At 54.6% G+C, this 14403-nt stretch overlaps 1 protein-coding gene across 1 annotated transcript; it reads right to left on the reverse strand.

The window, feature by feature from the left end:
• Positions 1-1574: 1574 nt before the first annotated feature.
• Positions 1575-10325, reverse strand: NAT16 (N-acetyltransferase 16 (putative)). Its single transcript, XM_027527046.1, is given in 10 exon segments — positions 1575-1923; positions 1925-2064; positions 2066-2175; positions 2178-2272; positions 2274-2311; positions 2951-3121; positions 3123-3281; positions 3968-4161; positions 4249-4358; positions 8096-10325. Coding segments are annotated over 9 exon segments (1155 nt in total). The 5' UTR covers positions 4355-4358; positions 8096-10325; the 3' UTR covers positions 1575-1781.
• Positions 10326-14403: the final 4078 nt, after the last annotated feature.

The following is a 14403-nucleotide window of genomic DNA, read 5'->3' on the forward strand; positions in this document are numbered from 1 at the left end:
GAAGTGGCAAGGAGGCTCGGCAGCTCGACCAGGCACAGGAAGCCGAAACGGGGGAAAGTGGGGAACAGAGGCTGTCCCCTTGGTCCACCCCCGTGCACCCCCTGTCGCCCTCCTCTGTCCATGCCTTAGATTCCATCCCCCCCACTCCCCCACCCCGCCGTGCCGGCTCTCAATGACTCCCTTTGGACAATGACTGTCCATTGTCCAACAGGAAGCTCCAGCTACAGTGAGGTTCTGACATGTGCTCTGGTCTGGGGACACCTGGTTTCTAGTCCCTGCCAGGCTCCCAGCTATTGTGAGCCACTTGGAAGTCACTCGGGTCTTTCGGAGCCTCCGTGTCCTCCCTCTGCGGGAGACGTCAGAATCCCGTGTTGGAGACAGCGCTGTGCAAGTGCAGCTGTTACTACTTGCATTTAAATAGAAGACTGTCAAAGTCCACAGAAAGCGTAAAGAGGATGGGAGGGGTGTCCAGAAATATCTGGAGGTGGGGGTTCCAGTTGTGCTAAAAGGGAGCCCCGCTAGAAGGACGAGATAGCCTCGCACCAGGCTCTGGGACCTGCCCTCCGCTATACCAGACCTCCCCACCCGGAACTCTCTGATTCACAGGCCTGGTTCAGGCTCCCGGTTGGTGGCATAGGGAAGGGAGCCAGCAAAATCCTGCAAAGCTGGGGGAAACCCCAGTCAGGGGAGGCAGCCTCAAAACGGTGCATCGCCAGAGCATAAGCAGGGGCCAGATGGAGGTGGAGCATTATAAATTTATTTCCTTTACAGAGTCTTTCTCCATATTACACACAGAGGGTGAGGAAGGGTTCATGGGGAACGGCAATGAGAAATGGAGAACTAAGAGAGGTCCAGGCACAGGAGGCTAAGACTAGGCGAGGCAGGAGCGCGAGGCAAGCTCTGAGGGCCTGAGAAAGATGGGGAGGAAGAAAACAGTATGAATTGAGCTGTCGGCTGGGCGCGGGGGCGTCGCGCGTACTTCTGACAGCTTCCCTCCACGAGGGGGCAGAAGGGAGAAGCCGGAAAGGGCAAAGTACATTCCTAGGCCGGGGCATCGACTGGGAAAGGCTCTGAAGCTGTGAAGGAACTCATTCTTTGGCCGGGAAAGGGGATGGGTGGACAATAGCAGTAAGTGGCTCCCCCAAACTCGGCGGTTCAGATCAGGGTGTGGGCAACTGCGTTTGGGGGCGCTAGAGTCCAGATGGCAGAGAGGTAAGGGGGATAGGGAAGGGAGGAGCAGACCGCGGGTAAGTGTAGGCGTCAGAGCAAGGAAGAATTGATGCTTTGAACTGTGGTGTCGAAGAAGACTCTTGAGAGTCCCTTGGACTGCAAGGAGATCCAACCAGTCCATTCTAAAGGAGATCAGTCCTGGGTGTTCATTGGAAGGACTGATGCTGAAGCTGAAGCTCCAATACTTTGGCCACCTGATGCACAGGGGCGACTCATTGGAAAAGACCCTGATTCTGAGAAGATTGAAGGTAGGAGGAGAAGGGGACGACAGAGGACGTGATGGTTGGATGGCAAAACCGACTCAATGGATGGACATGAATATGAGCAAGCTTGGGGAGATGGTGATGGACAGGGAAGCCTGGCGAGCTGCAGTCCATGGGGTCGCAAAGAGTCAGACATGACAGCGACTGAACAACAGACTGAGGACCAAGAGCAGGGCTAAGGGGCGGAACTTGAAGCAGTAGGGCCAGGGCTTGGTGGGGGCGGGGATCCGCGGAAGGAGGTGGGTCTAAAGTGCATCTTCTCTCCTCTCCAACTCGACTGGAGAGGCCTTAGTTGTCGGCCTCCAGCAAGTACTGTTCAGTATAACCCTTGACCAGTGCAAGCCCCCAGCCAGCCTGGTGGAAGTCAGCCACCAGTTGTGACCACAACTGGGGCGCAGGGAAGAGTTGGCACACGACGTTGAGACTGAAATGGGCTCTGGAGCTGCAGATGCTACAGAAGCTGGCTCTGCCTCTGCGCACCGTCGCTGCTGAAGGCATCGATGCGGAGGTAGCGCCACGTGCTGTCGCCGCGGTGCGGGATGTGGAAAGGGCGCATGCACAGCGTGAGCACCTCGCGGTTGCGCGCGGCTGTCCATGCGCCACTTCAGGCCTTTGGCCGCCAGGAGGCGCAGGTTACTCTCACTCGGCCAGTAGGGCGGCCACTCCTGGGATGGTTTCTCCTGTCACGCTGCAAGGAGGGCGACAGCAGAAGGCGTGCCAGGTCGCTGCCAGCCTTCCACACGGCCTCCCCAGGCAGCTGCGAGAAGACGCCGGAGGCCTAGCAGCGCCTACGAGTTGAACTGGACCAAAAGGATGCCCTGCGTGGGGCACGAGCAAGCACGGCTCTGGGCGGTGGGAGAGCTGAGAGCCTGGCGCCTCTTGGCATCTTCACTTCCACAGTCACACGCATGGGCTCCCATCTGCGTCCCTGGGGAGGGCCGACGGTGCGAGGCTGGGTGGAGTAAAGTATGTGAGAGCATGGAGGAACCAGGGGCAAGGCCTCCGAATACCTGGATCCCCGAGAAGAGCGGGGATCGACGTGGAGTAGTCAGGGAACTGGGGATGTGGGCGTCAACAGTGGAAGCAGGGGAAGCTGATCGCGGTAGGCCCCTGATCACGGTAGGATGGGGGAGGCGGAGGTAAAGGACAAAGGCTCAGATTAGGATGTTTTGGTTCCTGGACTGAGGCGGGATCCATGTAGGGGAGGCAGGGTCACGAAGCCTGGACGCCTGGTCTCCAGCCTCCCAGAGTAAGGATCCAGGGCTTAAAGATTGGAAGTGGAAGCTGTTTGATTTTCCCTGGACAACAAGGTCTGGGTAAGGACTGAGATTCCCAGGGCAGGGCTCATGGGCGCCTCCACCGGGCAGAGCGGGCAGTGAAAGAAAGGCGGTGACTGACTGCAGGAAAGGGGGGACAAAGCCCGGAGGCCCCTTGAGGAGAGGCCCGGCCCTCCGAGCTCCTTTGTTCTGCTTGGTAATTAGGCGGAATTTCTTCAGCTCCTGGGGCCCTAGCTGATCGTCCCTGGTGAGTTGTGCCACTTTGATCCCCCAGGTGCTGTCTCTTACCAGCTGCGAACAGAAGGGCTCTAGCAGCCGGGCCACCCTCTTGCAGCGCTCCGGGGACGCCACTGCGCAGTCCCTCCGCCAGCGGCGTCTCCCCAGCGTCGATCCGGTGTACCGACTCCCTCTCGATCTGCGACCGAGGCCATTGTGTGTGGGGGGGTTTGCTCTCCGACGGGGCTCTCCGTTCAAAGGACTCGCCTCTTCTCACACACTGAGCACTCCGTTGTCATTCCCCCGGGGCGCCAGGCCAGACCCGTGACCTGCCCAAGGAGCTCTCCTCAGCACCCGGGTCTCGGATTCGAAAGCCTGCAGAAAGATCATTCCCGGGCGTCTCTTCCACCGCTTGAGATGCTCCAGACCCGGGGCGCGTCAGGTCCCTGCCCGTTCGCCACGCCCCCTCGCATTGGCTCCACCCCAGGCGCTTGCCACGCCCCACTGCCTCTTAGCCCCGCCCCCAGCCATCTCTGAGCCCACCCTGTATCCAAGCAGGCTCTGTTGCTGGGAGAGTTAAGTCTACTCAGGGGTCTGGACCCCATTCTAGCTGCTCCCATCCCCAGACTCCTCCTTCTTGACTGCTCCCCTCTTTCTGTGTTCTTACCCCCAGAAACTCCTCAAAAGAATCCTAAAATACTGAAGCTGTCATCCTTCTCTTGGGTTCCTCCGCCATTTCAAGCTCTACACACCCCTCACCCACCCTCACTGACCAGGCCCCTGGAGTCACACGCCCTACTCTTTGGTTCCAAAAGCCGATTCTATTTCCTCAGCAACCGGACCAGGGCTGAGGAGAGGCTCCATTCGTCCTCTCCCAAAGACCCATGCACCCAAATCCCTTTTCACCTGCCTCCCGAACCCTCGGCTCTCACCTGTTCCTCTGTTGCACTTGGCCGGCACTGCTCTGTGGTTGGGATCCTAGAGCCAGCTGTGGAAGCGGCTGGGAAGGTAGTCAAGGTCACGGTCGATGCTCTCCCCGCCGCCCCACCCCCAACACACACACACACCCAAGACGGCCAACACCTGTTCAAATTCCCTTTCTGTGGCCACTATGAAGTCCAAAGGGCCGGCCTCGGCCTCAGGCCCCGATCCAGAACTGGGCTTGGACCCAGGGACTTGCCCTTGGCCTCAGGTCCTGACTCGGTCCCAAGCCCTGGGAGCTTGAACTCAGTCTCAAGCCCTGATCTGGGATTGAACTCGACCCTGGCCTCCTGGGATCTCTGAGCATACCTCTGCATCTGGCTCCATGTCTTTTTTGGGCTTAGAAACCTCTGAGGTGGCTCCATCACTGCTGGCTTCCAGCTTCATGATCCTGAAGAAAAGAGAAAACCCAGCGCGGGGGTCAGAGCACCCCATTTCCACAGCAGGCCCCCTCCACGCAATCCACACAAGCCCTTCCTACTTAAAAACCCCTTCTCTTCTCACAGACCCTGGGAATAGAGGGCTGGCAGCTCCCCTCCCACCACCAGCTACTAGAACTCCCAATCTTGTGCTGTTCCACCCTCTGGGATGCTCTTCACACACTCATTACCCCTTGAATTCCTTCATCCCTGATCACCCTGGTCACCCCCAGAACTGAGATTAAGAACAGAAGGCCCCTGTGGGGATAATAGAGGGACCCCACCCCCTTCAAGGGCTGCACCAACTCTCTGCAGAACGACAGGTGAAGAAATTCCCATCACCTCCACTCCCCCCAGGAGGGTTCCCAGAGCCCTCTTTCCCAGCTGTCAGAAAGAGGGGAAGGAGAGGGTTCAACTGCCCGGACTCCTACTACTGCTCATCCCAGAACAAAGAGTGGGGGTGTAGACATCAGATCTCTCCATATCGCTGCCCCAGTGCCCTCCACCCCACATATTCAAACATAAACTAAGGAGTGGACAGATGGACAGTTCTATTAGAAAATGTCAAGCCGTTCCTCTCAGGGTAATCAAAACCGCCCTTTCCTTTTTGAGTCTGTTCCCTCCTTTTCCAGAGGGAAACTTGGCTTCATTCCAGGGCTAGGTGATTATTTTGAAAAAAGCTCTGTTGGAGCTTCAGCAAACATATATCCGCCAAGATTACCTACGCCCTCCCCCCACTGACTTCACCTGTAGAGATGCAGTCCCTTCCCTTCTCTCTCTCTTCTTTTTTGGAAATTTCTTCCTGTAATCCTTGCTTCATGTCCCACTCAGGCTGCCCCTGCTCTTCCCATTCCTCCAAGTCTCCTTTTTGGGTCAGTACCCTGTGTATCTGCTACCCCTTTGGCATCCAGTTCTTTTCCCCTGCTGCTCAGAGACAGGGCCAAAGAGAAAGCTCCCTGACCAAGCCCAGATGACTCCTCATTTCTAGACCTCTCTTCTCCAGATCAACAAAATAAACCAATCAAATCCCCTCCTCTCTCTTTCAGCCAGGTAGAATTGTTCCCTTGTGTAACCTACATAAGCCTCAGTAACCAACATCCCAGGGGACACACATGCCAGCTATTTTGTGGGCGGCAATATTAATTTGAGGTTGAGAGAATGAATACAAAGATGATAAGGAAAATGCTGCCCCCTTTCCTGGAACCTGGCCCAGGGGGTGCTTGAACTACATCTCCCATAGTGCCCTGGGGCACAGGGCTGCCTCAGCCTTATAGAACATGACATGGGTTTGAGAGATGGGACCAGCAAGGGCAGCAAGGGGTGGCTTAAGGATGATTTCCTGGTGGCTCAGCTGGTAAAGAATCCGCCTGCAATTCAGGAGACCTGGGTTCTATCCTTGGGTTGGGAAGGTCTCCTGCAGAAGGGAACGGCTACCCACTCCAGGTATTCTGGCCTGGAGAATTCCCTGGACTGTATAGTCCATGGGGTCACAAAGAATTAGATAGGACTGAGCGACTTTCACTTTCAGTTTAGTTTCCATATCGCAAACATGGCTTATGTAAACACAATGTCCTTCCTATACCAGCAAGTTTCAAACAAGGGCTCCATCTCCCTTTTTTTTTTTTTTTCAGTCTAATGTTGATTCTCAAGGCTCTGCCACATAAGCTGGGGTGAGGTCAGATAGTTCAGGCCGGTATCATAAGAGGGGGAGGGGAAGCACAGGCTCAGAGGATCTTAGGCTCTTAGGGCCATCAGGGACCATCTGGCTCCATCCTTTCATGGAGATAAAATCAATCAAGGCCCAAGATGGTTAAGATCTTGCCTAAGGTGACTCAGCTTGGGCAAAGCCAGGCAAAAAGTTCCATTTTCCTGACTCTGAGGCCAGTGGGGAGATCTCTGACCCCAGCCTGAAGAATAAGAATAGGAATGACTGGGTCCTTGGCAGGAGTCAAAGGTTCCAAGTGCTAAGGGCTAAGCTGACTCAGAACCAGAGATGAACTTGCGAGAGGAACCCCCACTGCCATCTCTCCACTGTCAGCAATTTCTATGCCAAAAATGAGCTCAATGAGACTCCTCGTGCCAGGCTCTAGGAATGACGGTCCCAGAGATAAGTAGGTTAGCTTGAGGCTCCCATTTGGATTTCCAGACAACCTCACTAGCAGTTCCTGAATCCCTGGAAGATACAAGCTGGCAGTTCAGGGATAACTCCAGCAATTCTCCACTGCTGCCCAAAGCGGGCAGAATGTGAGCAACCTGAAGACTGCCACACATGCAACTAGATGTTGGTTTCCCTCTCTCTTTCAAGATGGGGAGACTAGTTCCAAAGAGTGTGTCTACATCTCAGATATGGATAGGTATAAGGGGAGGGGATTCCCAGAGCCACAGGAAAGAAGAGGGAGCTTGCCAATTCACTCTGTGTCTTTTCTTCCCCGGCACTCTCTACTCCTATTCCCTTTGCAGGAGATGGAAAGGTTCCAAGGTCTGTAAGCCCTGGGAGAGGTGGGTGCTGGGATCAAAGTACGTTAGGGGTTCCAGGCCAAGCCAAAACAACCAGCTGGCCCCCACAACTCTTGTTACACACTCTGATCCATTCCCACCCTCCAACCTGGCTCCTTGAGTTACAACTTCCATTAGGTGTGGAGGCAGAGGCGGAGGCAGCCCTATGCCCCAGGGCACTATGGGAGATGTAGTCCAAGCACCCCCTATGGGCCAGGTTCCAGGAAAGGGGGAAGCATTTTCCTTATCATCCTTGTATCCATTCTCTCAGTCTCATAAATATGAATGATCCACTCTGGTGAGAGGGTAAGTGTAGTCATCCCTGGGCATGCCGGGAGCCCAACTCTCCCCTCCTTCCTCACCCCACACACCTGAAATATTAATGCCCCTGAGGTCGCAGCTTCTCTGAGCTGGAAGACAAACGGAGAGAGGAAAGGCAGGGACAAAGAGACGGCGGCTATACGAAGCACCCAAAGAGAGAGACAATGATCAGAACTGAGGCAGAAAGGAGACAAAGGCCATCAAGAGAGGATCTGGAGGGCATGGATAATAACAGACATGACACCTGGTGATTCAGAGCCCAGTAGATGCCAAAAAACCCCACAAAACTTCCTAGCTTGCACCCCCTCCCCAAGGAGGCCAGAAATAGAAAGCAGAGTGACACACCCACCCCCTTCTCCCAGCGGGTGTGTGGTGGGGAAAGGGGTCAAGGAGGGAGAGGAGAAAACCAGGGAAGAGGCTCAAAGAGAACGGACTTGACAGAAGAGGCAGGGGAGACAAGGTCAAGTGGGGCAGAGGCAGGGGATGAGGAAGACCGTGGAGCTGGGGAGACGGGGGTGCCCGGGGGCCCCAGAGGGCCAGAATCATGGAGAGGGGGTGCTGGAGGGTCGTCCCGGTCTGTTGGGGAAGCAGGAGGCAGGGAGATCCCAAAGGAAGCTGTCTACTTGGCAAGGGTCTCCCGGGACACTGCCAGACTCTGGGGAACGGTGGGAGCCAAATGATGATGGGGTGAAGGAGGGAAGGCGCCTCTCAACATCTGAACAAAGTCGGGTCTCAAGTTACTATCATCCCCGGGACTTGCAGGGGTTGGGCAGTAGGGGGCGCGGCGGCTTGCTTCTCCTGGGGGGGCGGGGGCGTGGCCTTCCGCTGTCCCCATCCCGCGGGGGAGGAGCACTCCAGCCTCCCGCCCCCAGGCCCCGCTGCATCCCCCTACCTCTCCCGAGCCAGGGCCAGGGCCGGGATGCTGAGAAGCCGATCGAGGCCGACAGCGCAGAGAGGGGTCACCTCGGAGCTCCGAGGGTCAAATTCCGATGAGGCGCGGGGACCCGGCCGCGCCGTCCGGTCCCGACTCGGAGTTCTGATAGAAGGCGGGGTCAGCACCGCCGCTCAGACCCGCTCGCGGGCTCGGGCTCCTAGTGCTTCGGGATTCGGGAGGTGCGCGTGGCTCCCGCCGCTACGCTCCGGCTCGGCTCCGGCGGCGGCGCTCGGAGGGGCGGAGACCCCAGCGATGCGAAGGAAACCTGGCGCGGATCTGGAGCGGACTGTGCTGTGGCCGGGGGCTGGCTGGGACGCGGGGCAGGAGATGGGGTGGCGGGGCGCGGGGGAAAGCGGAGCTGCCGTGGGCGGTGAGGTGGGCGCAGCTGGGTGGCCTCTAGCGTTGCAGATGAGACCCCTCCCCTTGTCCCCGGTGGGGAGCGGGACTGAGGGTGGGGAGATGTCTTGAGTTTTGGTGGAATGGAGTGACAGAGTTATCGCATCGTGCCCGCAGCGTCTTTTAAGTTCGGTCCCGGGAGTTCGCCCCGTCGCTCAGTTCCCCTTCTCCAGGGCCCCTAGCAAAGTCAGCCAGGCTCTCCGATCTCCGGCCGCCAGATTAGTAAGAGCAGCTGGAAAGGGGACACGGAGCCGAACACCCTGCCCCGGTCGGAGAAACTGATAGGGGAAACGGGAAACCCAAGACGGTTGGGAAGGGAGGAGACCCCAAGAGGCAGAAGCGGGACGCTGAAAGGAGCAGAGCGAGGCCTACTCTGGGCCAGATGACTCCCGCGCCCCGGGGTCGCCGAGCAGACTCGCTCAGCTCCGCTCAGCCGCGGGCATCTCACCCGCCGTCAGGCCGCAAGGCCCCCGCGGGGCAGCACGAGTGCACGGGGCCATACACCTGTGAACTTCCAGGGACACCTGTGGGCATCCGAGTACACGAACACAGACCTCTGTGCACACGCCGGGCTCCTGTGCTGACCCCGGTGGGTGGAAGGAAGGGCCCAGCGCGCCGACCGGAACTGGAGGGACTGCAGGGCCGCCTCTGACTCTAACAAGCTAGTGGCCCAGACTCTTAACTCCTGGTGGGGGCTCCCCACCCCCATGAAGTGAGGTGAAACACCTGCAGTTATACCTGCAAGGAGCCGGGAAAGTGATGGATGTGAATGTCCTTTAAAACCCGCAAAGTGCTACTGAGGCTGGGACACCCTCCCTGTCCCCCTCTCACCTCCTGCCCAGCTCCCATGCTCCCTCTTCCCACCAAAGCTGACCTCTCACCTACCTCTTTCTAGTTTTATGCTTTCCAAGGTGTTTGCTCCACAACCTGATAATCGGATCCCATTGGCTGAGCTAATGTGACACGATGGAGGATTTGAAGTTCCCGGACTCCCGCAAGCAAAGCCACCCCAAGAGTTAAAGGGATCAGAGCCATCTCTTCAGTTCAAAGCCAAGCAGGCCAATAGGTAAGTTCCCCATTTCTGATTTTTGAAACTGCTAATACACTATGCATCTCATAAAGCTGCGGTTATGGTGGAATATGTTCATTCGTGGGAAAAGACCTCAAAAAGCTAAAAGACGAGGAAAAAGTCACCAGTGGCCGAAAGGAGAGGCAATTGTACTCTCATTCCTCGCCTTTCTCCCGAAGCCTCCCCTCTGTGATCAGAAATGCTTGGATTGGTCCAACTTTCACCCACCTCCAGTTCTGTCAACCAATCAGAATGGAAAGTTTCCCAAAGTTCCAGTTCTCTCCTGTCCAGTCTATAGGTGGTGCTGCATTCTTCTATAAAAGGCTCAAATATGGTTGCATTATTGGAATTTTCTCAGATTTGAATGCTCAAGATTTAAATCCAATCAGTTGTTAGGGGCTGCAATAGTGATATTCTTGTTCTTTCATTTTTTTTTTCTTCTTTTTTCCCTAACTGGAATATGCCTATAAAAGGAAACTTGTTCTCTTTTACTATGATTACTCTCAGAGATAGTTTGTGATGGAAAGACCGGATAAATGCTTGAATTTCCCCCATTATTTATTAACTTTTAAAATAATGTGATAGTTCCCCAGCATCCTTCAATGGTGATCAATTATTAACTTTTAGGACCATTAAGAACTCATGGATTTTAAACAAGCTTAATGTAATGCATTAGGACTTCCCAGGTGGCTTAATGGTAAAGAATCCACCTGCCCATGCAGGAGATACGGGTTTGATCCCTGGCTCGGGAAGCTCTCCTGGAGTAGGATATGGCAAACCCACTCCAGTATTCTTGCCTGGGAAATCCCAAGGACAGAGGAACCTGGTGGGCTACAGTCCATGGGGTTGCAAAGAGTCAGACATGACTTAGTGACTAAAACACAAAATATTGTGATGCAACCCAACGCAGTTATTGTTCTTCTTAACGCTGAAGCTATCCAATTCTTTTGATAAATTGATATTTTAAAGCGACATAGAAGACAGTGCTAGGTCTTCAGGAAGTGCAGTGTGGATGCAGAGGGGAAGGTGTCCTGGACCAGCTTGGCAGGTTGGCAGGTACAACGATATATCCTGGAAGTGAGACCCAAACTGAAACTCAAAAATTCCTCACCAGATAACAAAGGGCAGGGTCCCTCCTGTGGGTGGGGAAACCTGAGCTAAGCCCAGAGCTAAGAAACAGCCTGCTTTGCAAGAACAAGCAATGCTGGGTTACTCCCATCCTGTAGACTGGGACTGGCCAGTCAGCCAAGGGCTTTAAGCAGGAAAGTGACAGATTTGCCTTGTGAGTAGAGGTCGCCCTCTGGTGGCTACACGCAGAATGGCAGGGAAGGAAGACGTCTTGCCAAGAGGCTGTGCTTACAAGGCAAAGGGATCAAACCAGTCAATCCTAAAGGAAATCAACCCTGAATATTCATTGAAAGGAATACTGCTGAAGCTGAAGCTCCAATACTTTGGCCACCTGATGCAAAGAGCCAACTCATTGGAAAAGACGCTGATGCTGGGAGAGACTGAAGGCAAAAGGAGAAGGGGGCGGCAGAGGATGAGATAGATGGTTAGATAGCATCACAGGCTCAATGGACATGAATTTGAGTAAACTCTGGGAGACAGTGGAGGACAGAGGAGCTTGGCATCCTCCATGTAGGACATGGAGGATATGGACTGGCATGCTGTAGTCCACAGGGTTGCAAAGAGGCGGACGTGATTTAGTGACAGTACAACAACAATAAGGCTTAGATTCACAAGTTAGACTCTTCCAGATCAGAGGAGAACTCACACAGTTCAGGGAGTCATTATTGAGATACATGGGAGGAGAAATGGTGCAGGGAAGCTCCTTAATGGCTCTGAGAATAGATCCTTTAGGAAGTCTAGTGATCCATCTTCTCTCCATGCACCTGGCATGTACATTTCCCCAAAGAAATGCTCACACACCAAATGTTTGTTATGCCCAACCAGGAAAATTCCTTTTCTAGTTTGCACAAAGACCACCTCTCAGTGGATGCAACCCCAGACACACGCAGACAGTACTTTTGTGTGTCTGGGTTGGGCTCTGTTTGTGGAATGTCTCATATGCTGTGCCCAAGAGTTCATACCTTCTAACAATGAGGATCCAGCGCCAGTGAGTGGGAACAATGACATGATGAAAGCAGTGTTTTAAGAAAAGCCATCTCTCATCTTGCCAGCATGAGAGAAAGTTAGATGGGAGATGAGAGGCAAGACCTCTGCTCACTGAAGAGTGGTCACAGAGGAAGTCCACGGGAGGGATGGGGGCCTGGAATAAGAGAAGAAGTTAAGAAGCACATAGAAGGAAGCCAGGAGGCCAGGAAGTGTGACTGGGGGTCTGGAAGGTGCGGAGAGAGGAAGGAGGTGAAGGTGATTCTGGCATCCCCAACATGGAACCAGGGAATGATGTTGTCTGGTGGCAGCAGGTAGTACAGGATATAGAGCTCGTTGGATACAAAGATTCTAGGCTTTGCCAGTAGATAGGTTGGCTTTTTCAGCTTCCTTGATGGCTCAGATGGTAAAGAATCTGCCTGCAATGCAGGAGACCAGGTTCCATCCCTGGGTCAGGAAGATCCCCTGGAGAAGAGAATGGCAACCCACTCCAGTATTCTTGCCTGGAGAATTCCCCAGACAGAGCAGCCTGGCAGGCTGTAGTCCTTGGTATCACAAAGAGTTGAACATGACTGAGTAACTAACACACACACACACACACATATGCACAGGTTGGCTTTTCAGGGCCAGAGGGACGAGCAGTTGGGGAGGACACACAGGGGCTAGAGCTCAGGTGAAAGGACCAGTAGAAGAAGTGGGGAGAAGCCCACATCAGGATCTGCATGCACAGTGGTTGAGTGGGCATGGCGCCGGCCACAGGGCTGAAGTCTGACCCAGTGGGATTCTGTCCGGGGCTGGAGCTTCCCAAACAGCTGTAAAGATGCTCTAATCTCCCTTAACCTCCTCCAGCCTCCTGGGTCAACTCCTCTACCATTTCTAAAGGCTCCGCCCCAGCCAAGCCCTTCCCTGTGCTGACCCATCTCTGCTTTCTCTCAAAAGTCTTCCAGATGTTTGTTCCTGGCTCCCTGCTGGGTGAATGGGCAAGCACCCAGCAGAGAAATCCAAGGGTTGTGTAGCGGGGGAGCCAGTGGGTGACAGTTTCCTCAATCCACACACAAAGACGCCAGAGCTGCTGTCCTAGAAGCTTGAGTACATCTCATTCACTTCCCAGGACTATCCTGTGTAAGTTCAGTTGATGAAAAACTCGACTAGTGCCCTTGTGACTCAGGTCACAAGGTCTCCCTGGTGAGGGGCTTCCTTGATGGATCAGATGGTTAAAAAAAAAAATCCGTGTGTAATGCGGGAGACCCAGGTTCGACACCTCAGTTGGAAAGATCCTTTGGGGAAGAGAATGGCTATCCACTCCAGTATCTTGCCTGGAGAATTCCATGGACAGAGGAGGCCTTGCGGGCTACAGTCCACGGGGTCTCAAAGAGTTGGACATGACTGAGGGACTAACACTTTCACTTCACTGTGTTATATTTCAGTAAAAAGTTTAAAGATCCCACAACTCTGAAGTAAGTAGCTCCACAGTACCAGGGGGAAACTGAGGCTTGGAAGGTTAAGTGGCTTGGCCAAGGTCATGCTCAGTTGCTGGTGCAAGGTCTGTGGGACTCGCTGCTGGATGCTCTTTCTGTGCTGACCACTCAGTGGCCCTTTCTCCCTAGTGCTTCCCCATCGATGCTGAGATGGTCCGTGGCCCACTCTGGGTCCACAAATCCAGGTTCTCTGTCAAGCCTCTCCTTGGAAATATATGTCATCCAACGTTGTCCTATCTCTGCTCCCCCAAAATGACCAGTGTCACAGCACCAGGGCAGCCATGTGGCACACTTCTCTTTGAGGACCCAGGATCTGGAGGCTGGAACCAGAAGGAACAGGCTGCCTCCTCTGAGGCCTGAGCTCAAACTCGTCCTGTTTCGTCTCGATTCCTGTGAGGGCCTGGGTCTGGGTCTGAATCCATCGGCCAGGCTGACAGTTGAGTTGAGGGGCTTTAGTTCCAAGTTTGGAGCCCACATGACAGCAGCTCCTGGGACTGATGTGCAAAATACCATTCTGGGGACTCCCCTGGTGGTCTAGTGGTGAAGAAGCCACTGTGCAATACAGGGGACACAAGTTGGATCCCTGGATGGGGATCTAAGATCCCACATGCTGCAAAGCAACTAAGCCCACACAACTCCTGAGACTTGCGACTCTGGCCTGGCAGAGCTCACGTACCACAGTTGGAGAGCCTGAGCGACAGAACTGCTGAAATCGACATGCTGCAACTAAGACCCTGCACAGCCAAATAAACAAATAAATATGCATATTTTTTTAAGAAGACAGTGAGCACATCCATCACTCCCCAAAGTGTTCTAAAAAGAAAGGCCATTTAAAATGATTTGCCTGGTACCTCAGTCCAGCGGGCTGTGCCCCTTGCCCGGATGTGGTCTGTGGTCAGCATGGACCAGAGGGAGATTGTGCCAGGGCCCTGCCACCAGGACTGTCTACCCTTCTCCCTGCCAGGCTGCGGCTCCTTAGACCAAGTCTCACCCAAGACAGATGTCTGCTGTGGAAGGGCTAGAAAGCCAGATGACAGGAGGGAAAAGGGAGGGAGGGGACATTTCCTGTACCCTTAGAGAGGCTGGGGTCAGAGCATGGCAGCAGAGCTTGCCTGGGGAGGCTCAGCAGTGGGTGAGAAGCATGGCCCATGGCTTCCTCCCAGTTTTAGACGGCTTCCTGCAGAGAAGTGTACCCTTAGAAGGGGGATGGT

Source organism: Bos indicus x Bos taurus, chromosome 25, assembly GCF_003369695.1.
Source record: "Bos indicus x Bos taurus breed Angus x Brahman F1 hybrid chromosome 25, Bos_hybrid_MaternalHap_v2.0, whole genome shotgun sequence".
In the NCBI taxonomy this organism is placed as follows: Eukaryota; Metazoa; Chordata; class Mammalia; order Artiodactyla; family Bovidae; genus Bos; species Bos indicus x Bos taurus.